Genomic DNA, 13,910 nt, shown 5'->3' with positions numbered 1-13,910 from the left:
TATAAGTGTAGTTTGCACTAAATCAAAGAGTCTCAGCCGGGCTACGACGCATCATAGCAGGAGTACAACATATGACGATATGTCTAACATTGCATAGGCCCGGTTGTACCACAAATAGGACATTGCTGTTGTCTTTATTAAATTTTAATCAGAATTGTCTGGAACAATCTTTTTATAATTACAAGGGAAGAAAAGCTAGCGAAAGGAGAAGAGGCCAATCTTGTGCCAATCTTTGTGCACATTTTTGTGCCAATCTTAGTGCTCCATCTTGAGCTCTAATTAGCGTTAAACTGACAACTTTGTACGCGTCGGCGGGACCTTTTTCACCGTTCTTGGCTACGTCATCAAATGAAGTTTAGCTTAATGTAATGTAATACATTGGGTGTGCACAACTTACCACAATTATTCTTCAGTTGTAAAGCAAGTTTTAAAGGCTTCAGTCTGTGCAAATGTCATATGATGCTCTTACTTAACTTACTTCACCCCCTGCCCCTGGTATCATCAACCCTTTTCAAGCTCCCATGACGTCAACATGGTGTTTTGGTTTATCATCAGCTTAGTCGCTCGCCAATACAGCAGTTGCGACACCCCCAATTGAATTGTGAAGCATTTGGACAGTCTCATGGCATCAATATCATTTTTCACCATTTAACAAAACGATACAGATTTGAAAATTTTTGTTGAAAAACTAGCAACAAAGATGTGGGTTTGTCTGCCTGTAGCTATGGGAATTTTCAGCATCGCAGCAAGGAATCATATTTTCGTGTTTGTTTATTGTGACGTCGTCGTGCGGAAGACATATGAATCACTCCGATTATCTTATATAAGTTAAATCATAACAAACAATTGAGATTTTACATTTATTTCATCACATATTTGTGCATTGTTTCTTATTTGAAAGGTCAATCAATAGCGCAGTTTGACTTGTGAAGTCACAATACTTTTAGTTTGTGAGGTACAGATGTCTATACTTTGCTCAGTCTATAGCTCTTCCCGAAACGTAATTATTGGAGTAGGGAAAAAGTTTGGACAGAAATTAAAAAAAGGAGTATTTAGTGCCATTTGAGGGTTTAGTGATTTGTTGTTGTTTGTTGTTGCTTCTTGGACTTCTTTTGTAGTTCAAGATTGTTGATATCCGGTAATATTGTCAATATGCCAACGAAACAACGCGGCAGTTAGGCTATCATGATGATACAAAAAGAAAAACAAAAACAGAACGTTTTCGGCTATACACAATGGCTAAATGGTCTATTATAGGTGAAACTGAAAACATTCGTATTTTTTACTTTAAATTAAGAAGGTCCTGTTGTATCTTGATTTTGCTTTGTATGTGGTTTCACCAGTGCCGGTCTTTGGGGGTGCGAACCGTGCGATTGCACAGAGCCCGCAAATTAGGGGGCCCGCAATTTACTCAGAAAATGTAGTAATCCAAAAAATGCCAAAGAAAACATGAACTTATTCTTTTGCTATGCCACCGGACAGCACCATTTTACAGTATTAGTGATTTCTCTAACCACGAATTTTTTTTCATAAACACGAAATATTTTTCTTCACCCACTCTTTAATTCTGAATATATATATATTTTTGGTGGTAATCACTTCTAGCTACTTGCGTCTACTTTACAAAAAATTAATTTCAGCTGAAAACTTCAACAACTTTAAACATACCGACAAAAATCATGATTGAGAGCAAGCATTTTGCGGTTTACGGCAAAATCCCTAATGCGTAGTTGCACAGTTGGGTAAATTCATTCATACTACAAATCTTTCAATTGCATGTTTGTTTTGGAATAAATTCAATTACATTTGACATGGTTAGCTCCTGCATAGCCTACCTACTGATTATTATCAGATAGTTTCATCTCAAAAAAACACTAAAGCTTGGCTTAATGGATCCCAAAAACGATGTTGGTCCATAGGACAATATAAATTACCACGGAATCCGCAATTTTCCTAATTTTTGTTTATTTAGTGCAGAAATATCAATCCAAACATTTTAAAGACTTGGGAATACAATAGTCGACATACGAAACTTATTAATCAAATTAAAATCAACAACACAGCAGAAGAAACACGAAAACAACACTGAAAAGATCTTCAAATATCTTGATTCGCTCTGCGTGACTAAAACTCTATCAAACTAACTAACTCTATCAGGCTTAAACAACCACAGATGCGAAGTCAGGTCTTGCATCTGCATGCCAAATTAAAAAAAGCAAAACCAGTAACCACTCGCCTACCTCTCTTGCTAACGAATTTACACCAGCTTGCAATATTCAGACGTTTGGAAATTTGCCTCCGGTTCTGAACACCCCCACACTAGCCTGTATAATATAGCCTACATGTTTAAATAAGTTTCTACATTCTCCAATGCATATATCTGATTTATATCTGCATCCTAGGCAAACGCCAAAGGCTACTCTTCATTACACTTCCTTACCTTTTCCATGACCAGATCAAACCCGATATGCCAAAGACATGGTTGTCTTGCGCAATCTTAAAATTTCCCAAACGCAAAACTTACTATTTCTATCTAGCGGTTGCTTTTTTGAACTTTTATTTGTCACACTGCGCTAGAGTATTACTTTCCAATTCCATTGATGTGTCACTGGTCATTGTAGGCTCACCAGAAGAGAACTTACTGCAAAGTTATTGCAGACGGTCAGAAAGTTTTCAATTTGATTTCGGAAAGGTTTTTGGGCCTAGGTCAAACATTTGCTGATTGTTGAAATCTGAAAAGCGATTTTGGTCTAATTTTTAGTGCAGAAATAGTGATAGCAATTTTCTTACCTGTGCCATTTCAGTTTTTGAATTTAAACAAACACAGGCCTGTTTATTTTGAAATTCGTGTTTCGGGTTATTTCACTAAATATTCGTGGTTAGGGAAGTCACATATAATATTCATACACAAATTTTTGTTGAACATGCTCTCAGAATGCACCAAATTCAATGTAATTTATCAAAAATTTCTGGGGGAGGCCCCCAGATCCCCCGATGCTGGGTGTCGCCTTCGGCGATCACGCCGCCAGGCTTCGCCCGCTGGCCGTCAAAATCCCCCTCCCCTTTCAAATTACCTAGCTACGTTACTGAATTGGATTGTTGTCGTTGGGGAAACATATTCCGCACAGGGCCCGAATTACTCTAAGACCGGCACTGGGTTGCACAATATCACTTCTCTGACAAAGTTACCTTTATCAATTTATCTTTATCAATTTAGTAATTTTTTGATGTAATAGATTTAAATATTCTGAGTAAGCAGGACCTTCACAATTTAGTTTATGTAGTCTTACTCATATAAGATTCCTACCTTCGGGAACACTTTTTGTTTAAACTTTGTGTGCCACAATATCTATGTAATTGTAGGGTTCTCATGTTGTCTCCAAGTACAGTATTGCTTGGTGTTTAAGGTTGTACAAATACACTTTAGTCTACAATATCAACAAATTTCTTACATTTTGTTGAAGATGAAATGATTAAATTGATGGTCGCTATGCTGCTGGTTACTGGGGTAAAGTGGGACAATGCAAAAAAATGCCTCATTTGGAAAACTTTGCCTTCACTTCTTTATTCTTTATTTTTAGGTTGAACTTTTACATTTTACTTGCTAATTTGAATAGGTGTCCACGTGAAGAAAGAATGAAGCAAACACAAAACTCATGCAAATCAAATATTTTAAATATGTTTAGGTCGGCTTGTCGACGTTGTTGAGACAATTTAACAAAAAAAAGTATAAGAATTTGGCCTGTGATTGATAGGTGTTGTTTCAATGGCGACGTCTCGCAAATCATCATCGAAGTCAATTTCTAATGACATCCCAAGGATCAGAGATTCAGCAGTTAACATTGTTGAGGTCCAAATCTTAAGCTTGCAGTCGAAGCTTGAAAAATATGAACATCAAGTTTCTCGGCGTCTTACAAACATCGAAAATGTGCTTTCTCAACTTCAAATATCAATCTATGGGCGCAAGGAGTCAAATGTCTCCCAACTTTCTTCGAATATAAACGTGGAAGAATTTATTGAAGATGAAGATCTTCTGTCTGATTACTCAAGAAAAGGATCTGTGTCCAAACAACTGGAAGATCCGGTTTGCCTCGTGTTACATGGATTGGACATCAAAAAAGCGGAAAAGCAGGATGAGATTGAAAAACATATTCGACTTTTTCTTCGGGAAACACTGGGATTTACATGGGAAGAGATTAATGGAATTTCAATCAGCGATTGTTGGAGGTTGGATGGGATCGCTGATGGCAAGTCGAAGGGGCGTAAATCAGCTGCGATCGCCATTAAATTTGCTTCAGGATCTGAAGCTGAGTTTGTCTTTTCACGTTCTGCTGTTGCAAAGATACAAGGTTATGACATCACAGAGCTATCAAAAACTGATATAAAAGAGACAAAAAAAGAAAACATGCTGAAAACGCAGAAGAGCCGGTATATAACTTATAAACATTTCTTAAAATATCTTTTTATTCCAATTAGTAGCAAAGTTCTTAGTTATCGTTGCACGCCAACGGAAAGCAGCGTAATGAAACGCAAATTTCCACTATTATCATTCGCTATCTCGTTGAGTGAACAAATTTGCCCTGCTCAGTTTTAACTTGTGCAAAATCGCTTCAAAATTACAGTAGTTTGTTGCTTGGTCTGTTGGTGATTTTTCTGTCGATTTTATTTGATGAGAAAGACGGTTTCAACTACGTAGCAAGGTATCCTCCAATCTTCGAGTGTCTATGAGGAATTAGATAGGTCACTCTCAGTCTATTCTAGGGTTAAAATATTGGGAAAGTTAATTTTATTGCCTAAGCTACCAGACCTTCACTGTACTGATGATGACATATGATATCCCTCTGCCTTCAGGGATGCGTCACCTCCAATAGTTTGTGCTTTGTCTCAGCGGTTATTTAATAATAATAATGTGGCGACTTTATGCGCACTCGGCTGAACGACATTCTGTGTATTACATCGCTAATGAATCTAGTTCGCTAATAAATCTAGTTAGAGAAGAACAACTAGATTAGATGTAGCCTACTTTGTTAGATTACTGTTTAGTCTAAAGATGCCGGTTGACACGATGGGCGAAACGTCAGTAAGGCATTAAAATGTTTCATGTTTATTTGTTTATCCTTTTGGTTTCTACGAGTCAACGTTGCAATAAACGCTTTGCTGCTCAGGTCTGACATCTTGCGGCGACTATCACCTGATCGACGAAAATCTCCGAAAACCAGCTCGGAAAATCTTGTCGAGTCTCCGATCAAAGAACCCAGTAAGTTCATTAGATACAGTTAACTATTGGCATCATCACTTTATTAACTCTGCATTTGTTAGTTGGTCATTTTGAAGAGTTAAGGGAAAATTTTGAAAGGTAGTCCGCCCCGATAGCTCAGTTGGTGAGCGCGTGACTTCGTGAACGAAGAAGCTTCAAGATCAAGCGCCGCTGGTTCGACACTCGGGCTGTGCACTTTAGCAACGCATTTTAAGGACTGTTTTCTATTCAATGGCACTTAATGGATGGAATAATTTCTCGGCAACAACACTTCAACAGTCAGAAAACTTCACTCCGTTAATCTCGGTAACTGACCTGCGTCAGTGGTTCAAAACCTCTACAAGTATGCGAAACTGCCAGGATTAATCTCTGCAAGAAGCTTTCCCAGTTCGAGAATCAAGATCTAATTAATAAAAATCGTTTATTCAGCAATGAGCTGTTCAACTTTAATTTCAAATCATTCATTGTTACTTACAAATAAAATGCTTAAACTTATATCAAGGAGGCTTCTTGTGTGTTACACTATATATATGTAACTCTTTACACTTTGTACCTTTATTTATTTATTTTGTGACATAATTTATTCTCTAGCAATTCTGGTTTCAGTGCAACGTCAATTAATTGTTCAAACGCCTGATGAAGGCTAGATGTCCCATAGCCGAAAACGTTCGCATTTTTTTCTTTTGAAATGTAATAAGTGCCATGCTGTTGTGTGGTTTTCTTTGCCTGACTGAGATAATGCTTCGAACCACGGTACTGGGAAGGAAAATGTAAAATTAATTCAATTTAAAGAAAACTGGTATCAAAAACCAACTGGTGGGTTTTTTGGGGTGACGCTAGCCTCTTGAGAAAAGCGTCTAGTCATGCCACTCATGGTCACGTGATCTGTGCAGCTGCTACAGACATGAGCGCATCTTCAGACAGCATGACGTCACAGTTCACACGTAATCTTCTGCGTAAAAGCCACTACGACGTCACCAGTCCAAACGACGCTGGGCCACCAGAAGAAAAGTACGTTATTCCCAGACAGCAAAATCCGTCATTTTTAGCAGACGTTGAATCAATGTAAATGACGGATTTTGCTGTTTGGGATTGTTATTGTTACAGTTGTTGTTTAGAACAAATATATACGCATCTTTCGTTTTGATCGATGGAATCTTTATCCTCGGCATGCCGGGTCACCGAGATTGGCCGGGTGAAGTTTCCAATCGTTGAAGTGCTGTTGCTGGTGAATTATTCCATTCACAAGGTACCGCTGAATAGAGGGTAGTCCTTGAAATGCATTGCTCAAGAGCATAACCCGAAAGTCGAACCAGCGCCACTTGATCTTGAAGTATCTTTACATACAGAATGACAATAATTTGACGCGGATAACTTTCTTCATGGCATACATAAGATTTTAGTGATTGTGATAACATCTGAAAATGAGCAAAACGTTTGATGGAAACTTTAACGGTAAATGTGACATGGAATTACTAATACTTGATAAAAAGCCTTTATCTTCATTAATCTCCTATCTTTTACATTTTTTTTAAATTTTGTTACAATTTCTTTTTTCTTGATGTCCATTCTTTAAGTTGGTTTTGTCAGAAAAAACGCTGAAGTTTTTACAAGTGAGTTTCATTTACACAAGTTGCCCTCCAAACGTGTAACATTTGGATTGTTTGATCAATATTTCAATAAAATTTTCAATTACCTTCAGGGACAAGCCAAAAAAATTTTCACCAAGACGAAGTCTCCGCAAATTAAAGACCAGAAAGCAAAGCGGCGGACTAGAAATCTCCCACGCAAGGTACGTACCAAATCGCGTAAACTACACAAATGAACAGCCTTGCACTGGGAGTGTGACTTTAAGCTGAAATGAACCGTCTTTTCAACCATCAGAATTTTGCATCTATTTGAAGTAACAGTTTTAGAAAATCAACAAATTTTCATTAAAGAGCGCATGCTGACAAGTTGTATTTGATTGCATGATCATACTCTAGCAGTGGCATGACCAGTTGATGGTTATTGGGTATGAGAGTATTAATTCCTTCGTAGTAGAATACCTTTTCAAAAGCTTGACTAAATAATTCTAGTTCTAGTACTTGCAGAAGCTTTGAATCACTAACGCAGGCTAGGTTACTATAGGCATTTTTCGCCTGTAGTTTAAGTGTTGCTGTTGATTTTTGCCAACATTTGTCACATCAGCCGCTTGTGTAGTGAATTGTGATCACTATATACCAAATCCCCGTACTTACACTATTTAGCAAAATCTTGTTCAAATATCAATTGTTGAACTTCTTCAACAACTTCAAGTGAGATTGAAAATAAAACAGCTTGCTGTCTTTAATACCCAACTCAATTTTAGAATATTTTTTTCCAATGTGGATAATTCGTAAGGCTGCAGTCTACCGACTCTATGAAGACTACTAGCAATGTACAAATTTAAAATCGCTATATTTAGACAAAACAAAGGCTTGAAAAGCAAACTGCTGGCCTGTATATTCATGGACAACGTAGATTTAACGAAGTTAACTGTATAGAGTAGAAATAAAATTAAATTCAGTGAATTGTGTTGATGAATATCACAGCAACAACATATCCATTGTTTTACTTTTCTGATGTTATTTTTCAAAAACTTTCGTGTCAATATTTTCTCTCACGATCTTCAGTTTAACTTCCGTCATGAGTTTCCCAGGATTTTATATGAATCACAACACATGAGGTGATATCAGGATTTTGTTAGGTAGCCTATGCCTGAACTTTTGACTTCCTTTTACGAAGGTGTTTTCAGGGCAAGTTAATTTCTAAAATAAAGTAGTAAAAAAAAGTAATGCTTCTGTTGGTGTTCTGTCAGACAATCACTCCCCTTTTACGTTGAATCACCGTAAACAGGAATTGCTTTACTGTACAAGATACATAATTGTTGATTGTATATCTCAAACGAGCCAATGTCACTGCCTATCCAAAGCACTGGCGAAGGCTTCAAAACAGCAGAGAAAGTAGATTTTAAGGTTTGGTTGTTACTCTGATGATAATTCAGTAATAGAAATATCTGTCATTTTTAACGTCTGCAGGCGATGAATCAATGTGAAAATGACGGATTTCATTTTCTAAGCAGTCGACACAACTATCATGAAGCTTCAGAGCTAAAATCTATTGATTTCAGTTTAAAAAAAAAGAACAAATTGTACTGGAAATTATAAAATTTTGGTTGATATTGTGGGTGAAAAGAAAATCTCTATTGTCTTCTTTGTCATCTCACTGCTAAAATTTCTTCAAAACAGAAAGTTAACTTCTTTAAAATATTAACGTTGTCAAACGTTGCTTTAACAAAAGTTACAAGCCGGCGAGTGGGGGGGAAGGAACGGAATATGACTCATACGTGGTAAAAACTGTCAATCATTGTTTACTCGCCCGTAGCCTATTGTTAATCACAATCAACTTCCTAGAGAGTAAACCATGCAGTGTTTAAATTACTTCAACATTTTTAGACGTATTCTGACGCGGAATCAATTTAAAATGAATTGATATCTCAGTCAGCCAGGTACAAGTCAAAGCAGAACTTCTCTGTAGTGTAAACTGTAAAGGGTAGTTAATTTATTTTCGGTTTCAGGCAGGAAGAGTGTGATAATGGCAGATACGTTGTTTCACAGACTGGTGTACAAAGAGGTAAAAGTCACATTTCTTATCAGTTAAAGGCGAGCTGTGATTCTTTTTTTTTTTTATATATATATTTTTGTTTGAGCAACTATATCTAGGACCTGAAGTGAATACGAGGAACTATAGAGAAAACGTCACTTTTCTACCAAAAAACAGGCTATTTTTAGAAGGTCATTTCTCTGTCAGTGTTTTTTCAGGTTTTAATGCCAAAGCACTTTTTTTATCTTCAGAAGTCATGCAGGAAAAAATTTACGCCAGCACACACCAAAACTGTCCTGACTGTAGTAGCGTAAAAACTTAGCCAACTAAATAGAACATCACTAACAAGTTAACTGGAGTAAGATGTTGGCAGCCGAAACCGAGAAAAAAAACATAAGTTTTACACTGTTTTAAACTCTTGTTCAAGACTTTTTCGGCGGTGAAAGTTGTAAAATTAGCGATATTTCCTGAGAATTATTATTAATCATTGGTGAATCAAGACCAATTGTAATTGATCCTGCAGGTTTGAATTATGCTAAAAAGCACAAGCAGTCGGCTGAAAGAAACGAAGAAAGTTATCGGCAAGCCTTGTGCGTTCTGGGTTTATTTAGTTTATTGAAAAAAGTGGCTTGAGTAATGCAAAACTAGTCACTTTTCCGACAACACTTGGTACGCTAGTCACCTACGTTCTGATGAATACTTTGAAAATTGTAAAGTGCTCAGATTTTTCTTTTTCATACTGAAAAGATATGGAGTATTTTTCAAGCAAAAAATGGAGCAGAAAAACCAAAAAAAGGAGAATTTCATGATTTATGATAAAAAAAACATTTGTTTGTTAAACCATGAGTAAGATTTCTATAATTAGGTTTTGGTTTTTTCTGTGCAGATGGACCAAGCATTTCAAGGTTTTTGCTTTATGCTTGTGATTATATTTTCCTGGAATGACGAACCATGGCGACTTAAGAGGATTTAGGGACACTTTTAACAATTCTTATTACTAAAAAAAGCATCTTTGATGTAGTGGCAATATATATATCAATATAGAAAGGATTGATTTTGTTAGCTCAGCAACGTGTAAGTGTAGCCAAGTGTAGTGTACCTGAGTAACTTGAATACCTTTACAAACAAAAATGTCGTAATTTACCACGTGAGCTTTGTTGAAATATACAACAATGGTGACGTCATATAGGATATAATTGACAAAATATTGCGAAAGAAGGGCGGAAGTGAGTTGGAGAAATACCCGGCCTTGAATAGTTACAGCACATATTAAGGATATATTTTTTTATACAGAAAGTGACTTACCTGGCTTACTTGAGAATACCTGTAATTTATGCAGCAGACTTTTTAGGCGTGTGCTGTTGCGAGAGCTAGTATGTTTATAAGTTATGACTGACTGATGCGAAATATGAGACGCAGATGCCTCTCAATAACCTCTAAAAACGCCCACGCAATATAATACGTAGTTTATTGTGAGCCATGAAAAAGTTGATCTGCTGTATAAGTGTAATCTGTTTCAAAGTAACGCTACACACATCATTGATTTTTAAACGATTGTAAGATGACGTAGGCTTAAAAACGTGTTTGTGTGTCAGAATAAAGTTAATTTAAATATAATATGTTGATCAACACAATGCAAAACCAGTTCAACCAGGAAATAATCAAAAAATTTGCTGGATATTTCAGTTTTTAACTGGTGTCAGAAAAATCACATGGTTGAAATGCTATTTTAAGTGGTCAGGTCAATGCCTAAATTTGAACAGCAAATCTCTGGAGTACGCCAGACAAGTTTATTCATATCTCTCCCACGAAACAAGAATGATTACCAGTTATATATGGCAACTTTCATGGCCACATGTTGAACAAGTTGTTCCTGATAACAAGATTTTATCAATGATTTTTGTAGCAAGTGCAACGTTCCCAGATGAACAGTCAGATTTTACCTGTTGTTTTAACGTTGCAATGCATCAGTTTGACGCTAGAATTTCGTGTTTAGCTGTTGTATCAGTGCCAGCGTGAATGGCTCATTATTTAGTCTGAGGAGGTTCGATTTGAGGTTGGAAGTGGTTTCACATTACAATTGATGGTTAGGTGAAGAGGAAGTATAGCGTTTAAGTTTCAACTGGAAAGCGGCGAATTCTTTATAGCAACGACATAACGTATCATTACGTTATTTCCACGTTTGGATAATGTGCACTACTGCTTGCTAATCAGGACAGTTGGAGATACAGTCAAACGCATGTCATATGCTGGAGCTGCAAACCTCTTGCAAAATGCAGCACTGTATTTATGAGTAAACAAAACAGGGTGGATTCTAACTCATCGATTCATCCATAGTAACTCTTGTAATATTGGTTTAACCCGTTGAGATATAGAGTTTATGTAAAAGAGTAACTGTAGTTATTGTATTCTGGGTGTTCGGATAATTTAGTAGTTTTGTTGCAAAGTAAATCCAGTTGAGATGAAACGAGGTTGGAAATGTAAAATTGCAAATTGCTTGTTTCTGTCATCGCATCGCATTTAATATTTGTAGCCAAATGTTGAGATTGTTTTTCACTTTTTGATATAGCAAAGTCAGAAAACATAATTCTATGTAAAAGGTTTAGAATGTTTTTTTATGATATAAGGATTCCCACATTTTTTATATTTTCCTTCTGCGAGACTGATTTGTCAATCATAGCTTTGAGCTGGCACTGGTACGCGTTTTGTTATTAAATGTGAATATGCTTTTTGCATGGGCATGCAAATTGAGAAAGTTTATGTTACTTATACGTATGGAGATTTGGTCAGTCATAATAGAAATGTAATCTCACCGTTAAATTAAGTGACAGGTCAAAGGAATGCATAACATCTAACGATTGGGGCGTTTGCAGTTGTCATAGTCAGGCAGCTTAAAAATTACAAAATTTAGGGTGCCAGAAAGCGAGTGAGACACCGAGGAAATTGATTGATGCAACCGATAGGTCGATAAACGTAGTGTGATTAGCAATAACCAATAAGATATTAGATTTTTTTTTTATCCAAGTTTATGCCTGATTGTTAAAGATTAATATTAGTTTTTTTGTCTTCCCGTCCAATTAATTGGATGGGAAGACAAAAAAGCCAGTTTTCGTGTCATCCATTTAAGTTATTGGACGTCTTGCTAAATTACTGTGCGGCCTGATTTGTCACGTTTTGCAGATTTTGAGTACCGCTACTGCTACTGTCTACTGAAAACTGAAATTTTCTAAGTTTTTTTTTTACTTTTTGCTAACTCGTAATCATATTAAAGCTTTTTGTCGCCTTGGGGAAGCACTAAAAATGTGAAACAGTAAGTTAAAAATCGCTCAATTAGACAATTAAATAACTATTAACAGTCTGACTGAAATTTTCGAAATCAAATTGTCCTTGTTTTTCCACGTCTGATGATGTTAAAACTAAATGTGTCATCTGGGAAAGACAGTAAAGAAGACGTTAAAATAATATTTAGAAAAATTCATTCAGACAGTCTCCAAAAGTTGACAAAATCTGAAAAATTCTTCAAATAGCCAGGTGCTCCGATAGGCGTCGAACCGATGTCCTTCGTACAGTACTCTCACCGCCAGCACACGCAGCCAATAGTACTTGATGTGTTGAGAAGTTACAGATTTACTGCATAATTGGTCTACATTTATTATCATCACTTTTTCTACTCGACTTTTACAATTTGACATGAGGTGGTACATCTACTCCCAAAATCCAAGAGTCAGGATGAAAATCTACCCTACCTGACCCAAGCACAGACATGGCAGATTTGTAATAGTCGCTTAGAATTGTCTTTAGATGGGTTGGATTGTTTCGTGCAATCTTCAAAGTTTTGTAATACTGTATGTATTTGTTTCAAACGTTTTGATAAAAGCGTCTGGTGTGACAGGACAGCCCTAGCATTCCACACCACTTGCTTCCAGATAGCGTTCGCTTCGCCTTTAGCAACGACACGCGTGTTGTGGTGTTGGACTCGGCGCACACAAAAGCTGCCTCATTCCAAAGTCGGATATGTGGCAAGCACACCACGCTAGATTCTTTCCCACTTGGGTTACGCTTATCCAACCTTTACATGGTTGCAATGGGTGTTAGTTGAGACAAGGTTTAGTTTGAGCTAGTAGCGTTGACAGGGGGTCCAAGAGGTACTTTTAGACCCGTGTCTGGGTGGTTTCAGGGGTTCGTAACCTTTCTAAAGGGCCCGGGAAATTGAAGAACCCACCTCGCATTGTTTGGATACAGTGAGTTTTTCTACGAAGTGTCTTGACTTGAGATCCGAAGACCACATTGGTATCGGCCCACATTATCCTCTCAACGGGCCTGGGTTAAGCAATACATTTACTTCAATGTTCTGTTGTGCTGCTTTTTGAATTACAAGTTATGTCAGTCATTTGCGTATATCGTCTAGTCACTAACATGAATGCAAACGCAGTGGTGAAAATATTGACATACTACACAAATAGAATTTAATAGACCCACCTTGTGTTGGTAACATTCCTTTTAGTAAAGGATGCAGTAATATGATATACAAGTGGAACCAGTTGGTGAAGTTGTTCATACATTTATTTAAGGTTTAGTTACGTTAACAAACGGAGAAAAGATGAGGTAGAAAGTTCCTTATCATTCCTGTTATCGTTTTCTGCACAGTTTATCTTTCAAACAGGTTCGGTTTTGTGACTTTACGTGGCTTAAAAACTTAGAAATCTTTTTCTTGCCACCTTGTCCAAGAAGGTAGACTGCCACCAATCGTCAGCAGAATAGAATTGTTTAGAATTTTCCCTCATGCTCCATTGCGAATTAGTAATTAGAAAAAAAAGAGAGTATATGTATACAGCATGAACGCTTGAATATGATTTTCAAACTTCAGAAAGTTATACTGTCTTTATCTATATCAATTATCAAGTATTGTTAACAATATACTTTCGACAATTGGGCAGATATGCAGATAGATAGACTTTTGTCTGTGTTATGATTCTTAAAAGACGAGGAAAATATGTTGTCTGAATGTAACTTCCGACTTTAAAGGTGA

At 36.7% G+C, this 13,910-nt stretch overlaps 1 protein-coding gene across 2 annotated transcripts in view; it reads left to right on the top strand.

Moving 5' to 3' along the window:
* Positions 1–13,910, top strand: part of LOC145767580 (rap1 GTPase-activating protein 1-like) — a 96,704-nt gene that overhangs the window by 2,200 nt on the left and 80,594 nt on the right. For both annotated transcript variants that reach the window (XM_082579431.1, XM_082579427.1), the window contains exons 2-4: positions 5,166–5,257; positions 6,151–6,268; positions 6,960–7,049. In XM_082579431.1, coding sequence (XP_082435557.1) covers positions 6,162–6,268; positions 6,960–7,049 — 197 coding nt within the window. In that variant the 5' untranslated portion in view covers positions 5,166–5,257; positions 6,151–6,161. The remainder of the gene's footprint in view (positions 1–5,165; positions 5,258–6,150; positions 6,269–6,959; positions 7,050–13,910) is intronic.

This window comes from Aplidium turbinatum, chromosome 3 (genome assembly GCF_918807975.1).
Source record: "Aplidium turbinatum chromosome 3, kaAplTurb1.1, whole genome shotgun sequence".
In the NCBI taxonomy this organism is placed as follows: domain Eukaryota; kingdom Metazoa; phylum Chordata; class Ascidiacea; order Aplousobranchia; family Polyclinidae; genus Aplidium; species Aplidium turbinatum.
Note: the sequence above shows the minus strand (reverse complement) of the source record. Positions and strands in the feature narration are given on the sequence as shown.